The 7,986-nt window shown below is 48.0% G+C and overlaps 1 protein-coding gene across 1 annotated transcript in view; it reads right to left on the minus strand.

Annotated features, from left to right (window-relative positions):
- Positions 1-681, minus strand: part of LOC117245012 (Wilms tumor protein 1-interacting protein-like) — a 2,119-nt gene extending 1,438 nt beyond the window's left edge. The window contains exon 1 of the mRNA XM_033517284.1: positions 8-681. Within this exon, the coding sequence (XP_033373175.1) occupies positions 8-247 (240 nt within the window). The 5' untranslated portion in view covers positions 248-681. The remainder of the gene's footprint in view (positions 1-7) is intronic.
- Positions 682-7,986: the final 7,305 nt, after the last annotated feature.

Raw genomic sequence — 7,986 nt, forward strand, 5'->3', positions numbered from 1 at the left:
AGGGGGCGGCGGCGGGGAAGCCTTCGGCGGGCGGCGGCGGCGCGGCGGGGCCGTTCATCTTCCGGCCCCGCTGCTCCGCCGTCATGTGGGCGGCGATGACCCGCTTGGTCTCCTCCAGGTCGGGGTGCAGCGCCAGGTCCCGGCGGCCGCCCCGGCCGTACGGACCCTCCGGGCAGGGCTCGTACAGGGACAGGTCCTCCATGAACTTGGTGGCCTTCAGTGCCATGTCCTCCTCGTACTTCTCCATGCTCGGCCGGAGCCCGGCGGCGCGGGGCGGGGGAGGACGGTGAAACTCTCCGCGAAAGCGCAGCCCGGAGCGGAGAAAGAAGAAGGGTAAAGAAAAAAAAAAAAAAAAATCCAAAGAGAAAAAAAAAAAACCAAAATAAAAAAAATCCCCAAATGCAGCAACACAAAAAGCACCCCAGAAGAAAGCCCCTTCCCGCGGTCCTGGCGGGGCAGCGGCGGGACGCGGCTCCTTGTCCGGAGAGCGGCGAGGCGGCGGCCGGGCTCGGGGCGGTCACCCGGGCGGCATCCCGCGCCGCGGCGCTGGGCTCGGTGCGGCCGGGCTGCCCGGCGGAGCGCGGCCGGCACAGACGAGGCGCCCCTGTGTCACTTTCCAGCCTTAAATAAGTTGCTCGGTCCAGTCAATGGCGCGCTGCGCGGAGGAATTTGCGCTCGGCGGGTCCCTGCCCCCGCCGCCCCCGGCGGCCGCCCCGCGGCGGGGCCGCGGCCCGCCCGCACCCCGGGCGGGGGGCGAAGGCGGCGGCCGGCCCGGAGGGGCGAGCGCGGAGCGGCGAGCGCGGCGCGGGGCGCGGCGAGGCAGGGACTCCTTTGTGTGGGGCAGGAATGCGAGGAAGGAGACTGGGCGCTGCGTCCCGCTGGAATGTAGTTAATGCCGGAGCCAAACAATGATTTTCCCCGAGTCAGTCAGGGAGAGGGCGGCCGCGGCGCTGCTCCGCGCCGGGGTCGGCGGCTCCCTCCTCGGCTGGGGCCGGCCGAGCCCGGTCCGGGGCCGGCGGCGGGGCTGTCACCGCGCCCGGGGTCCCCACGCGGGGCTCGGGGTCCCGGCCCGGGGGGGCTCCGCTGCTGGAGCTCTCCGGCGGGAGCCGCGGCCTCGTCCCGCGTGGGGAAGGGGCGGCTCTGCCCCACCTGCGGCCGGGGCTCCCCCGCACACACAGCGGCATCCCTGCGGGGACCGGCGCTCGGGACCGGCCCCGCACCTGTGCCGAGTCCCCAGCGCCGGCCAGGTGCCTCCGCTGAAAGGAATTGTGTTTGTAGCACGGCAGCTGAGGGCTGTTGCCAGTTATTTATTAAGTCTTTTTTTTAAAAAAAAAAATAAATAAAAGGCAGCGCTAAGACATATGATAAACATATTGTGGCCTAAAGCAATCTGTGAGCTGACGGGAGTGTAAAAAAGCAGCTACTGTGTGTGTCACTGCAAGAACTTCATCTGTTGATCGGTGATGAAACACCCGGCACCGCTTGCTATTTACATCTGTGTGCTCACAAGAAAAGGTGTCAGAAAACAACCCCTCAAAACGACAAGACCCCCAGTACTAAACCGTAGCCTACAGGTTTGTTTGGTTTGGGTTTTTTTTGTAACTGAGCTGCAGATCCCTGATAATCATTTGTGTTGATGGCAGAAATGCTGACAAAGCTCTAACAGCAGGTATCTGATGGGTGTTCTTACACTGCTGGGTGCTGAGCACCCTGTGAGGGGAGAAATATGGCTCAGGTTTGAGTTATAGGCACTCTGCTGTGCCAAGGAGATTTTATTCTGTTATCAGACCTAATTAAACATTAAAAGCAACTGTGTGCTCCAGAATGTCCCCAGCTGTGGAGGGCAATTGATTGGCAATCTGTTTTCTTGTGTGTGCAGGGGTGGCAGGAAAAAAATTCAATAAACTATGTAAATGTGCAGAGCAAGATGTGAAAAACAAATCTGTTAGGCATGAGAGAGGCAGTCCATGACAGAGGCAGTCCATGTCCATGTGGACATACATGAGCAAACACCTCCACTCTTGGGAGTCAAGTACTCTTTTCTATGGTCACATCTTTCATTACACTTCTTGCCCATCTCCTACACACGTGTGCTACTTGTGGAACAAGTTACATTTCACCTGTAGCCCAGAGGTGTGTGAAGGCTCCTTTGCAGCTGTGTGTCCTGGTGCAGGCCCTCGCTGCTGCTGCTCACATGGGGCTGTGCCCTGGCTGTGAGGGGATCAAAACTCAAGTCCCTGTCCCATTCAACCCACAGACTCTGGTAAAGTTGTGAGCACAGACACAAACTGTGCTGTCAGCCACATTGCACGGACACATCCCATCACAAGAACAAAGAGCGGTTCCTCCCACAGAGCACATGGAGACCACCTTTAACTTGAGGCTTCATCTGCCCCACCTGGGATGAAGCTTGTTAGTGGCAGCAGGCATCTCATGACCTGCTGCCCTCAAATGTACTGCTGCAGAGCTCCTTCAATCCTTCCTGGGGCCTGTACGAGGCTGTTCTCTCCTGTTACTGGCCTAGCACCGCTTAGTGTCAGCTTTTGTAAGGTCGTCTTCCCGAGAAACTGGGAAAGACTTGGGCAGCTTGGAAGGTTGGTCCATCAGAGCACGTCTCAAGAAAATGTACTCTGTTTTAAGGGTGTTTTGATTTGGTTGTTTCTTCTTCTTGTTGTTGCTGCTGCTGTTTGGTTTTTTATTTAACCTTAAAACATTAGACAGCTTTATTGTTAATCAGACAGAGTGGGTGGGACGTGCTGGAAAACCCTGCCTGTGTGCTCATGCGAGGCAGCATTTTGGGCAGGTATCCTTACAGCAGGGATGGCAGAGCTGAAGCCACAGGTTACTCTTACAGCAGCAGTGTCCTTCTGTAGCTCTGTCCTTCTGAGCCACAAATCTGCCCGTGCTCCGCCTTTTCAGGCCACTCAGTTCTGTGCTGCTTCTGCTGCCAGCAGGTTTCTGCACTAAGTCTATGATACATAAGTCATGAAAGCATGGGCTTTGCTGGGTGTGAACTCTTAGGAAAAACATTCTGGGGAGTCTAAGGAAATAACCCTTTTTAGTAAGCAGTGTGGATCAAATGGTAAAAATCACTTCTACTCTTAGAAAGCTTGTGCTTAATAAATAACATCCTGGTACTGTGTTCCCATCTCAGCCCTGCTGCAGGGGCAGTGCTCCTGGCCCCCTCCTCACCAGGGAGTTGTACTTCTGTCACACACATAAAAAACACACATTTATCTGCAGTACAGCCCCAGGTGTGGGCAATGCAGGCCCAGGAATGGTGTAAATAAATATGTAGGTGGAGTAAATAAATATGCTGGCAGTGGTACACAGCACACGCTGCACTGCTGCATTGCTCACAGAGGACCATCTGTACCAGGCTGTGCAAACAAAAAGAGTGGAATTAAAGCTGATGTTGCTGTACTAAGTAGCCCCATCATTCTCCTCACTGTTAGATATATGAAAATCCAAATCAGTAGGTAGTTACAGCTTGACAATCCTGATGTGGTTTTCTCCCTACCTGATTTATAAAGTACTTCCTTAATTACAACAAACAGCAGTAATATGTACATACTGCAAAAAAGACTGACATTTCTGCAGTAAGAGCACAAGAGCTGTTGGGGGGTGTTGGAAAAGCTGAACTTCATGGTTTGGTGTAGTTATCCTCATGCCTGATCTTAAGTTATCTCAGTAAATCAGATATTAAGGAAAGCCAGCTGCTTCTGTTAAATAAACTTCATTGTCTAAGACTTAAAGGGAGCAAAATAGCCAGGTGGGGTTATTGATCTGTGAATATCAGCTGGCTGGGCCTCCCAGGCTGAGCACTCCTGTTCCCTGTAATTGCCAGCATCTACAAGGGAGCAGGGAGACCTGCTGCTCTGCTGGGCTTTGCTTCTCTGAGCTGCAAACAGTTTATTACCAACAAGGCAGGGAATCTGTCAGTGCAAGAACTCCCCGTGGAAACTTGAGCTGGGGTGAAGACAATGGCAAAAATCCCATGACTTGTGTTGTGGTGTGCATGTGTTATATCAGAGCTGACACAATGCAGGAGGGAGTTCTTTGTCTCACTTCATCAACTGAATGATCTGAAGCTGCTCTGCAGATTTGCCTCCTGAACTGGATGCTACCTGTTTTTTTTGCAATTTATTTCTTTGTCTCCAGCATTAAGGAATCAATGAAATTATACCCTGACATCCACAAGGTAACTGTTTTCCACTTTTAAAACTGATCAGTTTTTTGGAAAGGAATGTAAATGATTATTCTTTTATCTCTGGTCTGTTTTAAGCCTGTTGAAAATAACCTCAAACCCAAACAAACATAAAACCCAAAAAAACTTTATGAAATTAATTCAACATTATGCTAAGAAGGGTTTATATTTTGGGATGGGAGACTGAAGCTTTGATTTTCTTTGAAGTGGTAACTGTATTGGGTTTTTATTGCTTTGTTTTGCATGTTTGGATCCTCTACGTTAATTTGTGTTGTAATACTTTTAAGTATTAGCAAACATTTTGGAATATGAAGTTTGGATGTTAATATGTATTTGGACTTGGGTGATTTGTTTGCAAATCACTCTGTTCTGATCTGTTTTTTAAAATTCTTATTTGCAGTTGATCGTAGCTTCTAAAAATTTCAATTCTAGGGTGTGTTTTAGAGCACCATCTTCTGGCAGACAGCACTCACTGTGTTTGAAAGGCTGCCCTTGCTAGGCACAACTATTTAAAATATTTCTGACTACCACCACTCTGCAGGCTTACAGGTCATTTCTCATTCTAAATCTGCAATAAAACACTATTTAACATTTTTTACATTCTTCTTATTCACTGCAACTGCAGCTATTCACTGTGCTGCACAAACATAATTTGGGACAGACCCTGTAAAATTCCAGTCACAACAGGCGCTTTGTGAACGTGCTGGGGTAGACAGACAACATCTGTCCAAGCACTTATGATTAATGCACCATATATGTATCTTATTTCTTTTACAGCTTCATCTTCCACTTCTCTTACATATTTCAGATAATCACACTTTTGTCCAGCACAGTTTATGGGCTCATACTTTGGAGGCTGCACAGGGCACTGGCCATAATTCCTTGCACTCACAGGACACAGCCACTGAATATTCCACTGCAATCAGTGAGCGACCACTACATTTGCATAAATCCATCATTTACATGGCCAGCTCAGTTAGCAGTGCACCCACTTAGCGCTTTATAGCTTCTGAATTCAGAGACTTGGAGGAGCTACAATTTCTTTTGGATATGATAAAAACAAAGTCCTGATTCCAACACTGCAAACCTTCAACCAGTAAAAGGAATCAGAGAGCATTAGTGCACTGAATAAAGAACAAACACTGCATGAGGGTTAGGCTGCCACACATGGCTCCCTCTGCTCTGCTGGTGAAAAGTGTCAGCCTGACTCTATGTGCCTCTTCACACCCATTAAAGAAAGGAGGCAGACTGCAAGCACTGACCTCCTGGCCTGGCAACACAACACACTTCAGCTGGGATCAGAAGGATCATCTCAGAAGGAAAGGGGCATTGGTTTGTTGAGAACACCAGTTACATTTACATTTCATTGTATTTTAGAGGTTATTATAGAGGTATCGCTTGTTAACTAAAATAATGACCAAATTTGCAAGGATAGAGCTGTTCCATGAGTGTAACTAATGAAGTCTGGCCTCTGTATTCTGCATCCTCTGCACTCTCCAGCTTGTAGCTCCTTTCCAAACCCTCAGTAGTGCTGCAGTCCAGTGAGTCTGTGTCCCACAGAGCCAGATCCAGCACCTGCCTGATGTTTGTCAGGTTCAGAAGAATCACAGAACCATTAAGGCTGGGAAAGACCTCCAAGGTCTTTCCCAAAGACCAAATCCAGCCTTCAACAGAATCCCACTACAGACAATAATCCACATCACCAGTGCCATGTCCACTCATTTTTTTAGCACTTCCAGGGGTGCTGACTTCACCACTGCCCTGGGCAGCCTGTGCCAGGGCTTGACCACTCTTTCAGTGAAGGAACTTCCATAATATCCAACCTGAACATCGTCTGACACAAGTTGAAGTCATTCCCTCTCCTCCTGTCCCTGTTCCCTGGGAGCAGAGCACGACCCCCCCGGCTGTCCCCTCCTGCCAGGGACTTGTGCAGAGCCAGAAGGGCCCCCTGAGCCTCCTTTGCTCCAGGCTGAGCCCCTTTCCAGCTCCCTCAGCCCCTCCTGGGGCTCCAGCCCCTTCCCAGCTCCATTTCCTGCCCTGGACACGCTGCAGTCCCTCCATGTCCTTCTCACTACGAGGATCCCAGAACTGAGCCCAGGACTGGAGCTCTGGCTCTGCACTCACCCAGCAGTAAAGGGGTCAGTCCACACCTCCAAAGCCAAAGTGCTACCACAGAAGCTTCTGGGGCTCTGTCTCTTCTCCAGCACTGCAGGGTTGGGATTGATTAATGTTTGCAGGTATCTCCAAGTGTCACTGGAGAGGACTGGCAGAGCAATTCCATAAATATCTTTTCTTTTGGAAAGTGTTCTGCAAACTTCTAACTTTTTCTCATGAGTGAAGGAGTCTGCCAATGGGAGAGATAAAGATAACATGTATCTAAACACCAGTTTTTCTTCTTTTAATATAACAGCTATCAAGCCATATCTACAAATACATGTAATTACTCCATCCTGTTCACCCTTAAAAGCATCAAGGCCTCCAAATCAAAGCACTGCCTCTCCCTCATGTACATTTGTCTGCAGGTATAAGTTCCCTGTAGTCATTCTGCTTAGGCACCAGCCCAGAAACAATCTCAGGCAAGCAAAAACCAGATAACTGACGTGTGTACAATTTGTAACATTATCCTGATCCTGTTCCTGCTTTTTTGCACATTCTGTATTTTAGATACACAAAATGGAGGGCTTTTTTTTCCTTTTAGCTGCAAAGAAAATAAATATCTCTAGCACAGAAACAGAACAGCACCAAATCTATTTCCCTTAATTCTGTGTTTATTCCGTTTTCTAATCCAAATTTAAAATTTTGGGGCAGTAGAAGTAAGGCTTGAAGCAGATATCAGTGGTATCTACAAACTGAATACAAGCTGATTTTATCTTCTGAAGTCTAATAAATGGTTAGCAAGAAGTCTTTGTTGTAAAGGTCAGAACTTGAAAAGGCACATCAATCTATTCCCAGCTGTCAGAGGCAAGAGGCCAGGAAAGGATGCACCTCTCTCTGTGGTTTAGCTATGGAATGGTTTCATAAAACAAAGCTAAAATATCACACAGAAACATCACAAACACTAAATGGTCATCTACAAGTTGCAGTGGCTCTTTAGGAAATGGGCTGGCTGTCACCAGGGCCCCAGGGTTCTTTCTCCTGGGTGATTAACATTTGCCTCATAAAGGTGATTCTCCTGATGCTTTGGGAATTCTTTCACCCTCCATCAGAACAGCTTAATGAATCTCTGGTTAATTGCTGTCAATTATCAATGCTCAATATTCCTTTCCATGCTCTGCTGCAGAAAAGGGATATTGAATTAAAAGCATGCAGACACTAGGTACATTCTGTATTAGTCTGTATTTTCTTGTCCATACATGGCACTCGAATTCACTAAGTAAATTAAAAATGCAAACATCAAGAATTGTTTTTATAAAAGCAGCCAGAAAAGTTTAGCTGCATTAGAGAATTTTGGATGATTATAAACAAACAACTTGAGAACCCTGCAGAGCCAATTTATATCACTGCAAATAGCAATTTGTAGACTGATTTAATGAACTGGGCTCCAAAATTGTCAGTGAAGATAGAGCCTAGATTAGATTGCTGAGCCAAACCACTGGGAAGAATTTCTCCTCCATTTAAACATTGAGATCTTGTGCCTTCCAACTATACTTCCTTCCATCTGACCATTACTGCTATTAGAAGTTGAAGAAATTGTCATTTGGAAAATGGAGGGGGTTTTTAATTACTTGAAAGCTTAAATAACACTTCAATTTAGAATTTTTTTTTTTTTCTAAAGAGTA

Source organism: Parus major, chromosome 11, assembly GCF_001522545.3.
Source record: "Parus major isolate Abel chromosome 11, Parus_major1.1, whole genome shotgun sequence".
NCBI lineage: Eukaryota > Metazoa > Chordata > Aves > Passeriformes > Paridae > Parus > Parus major.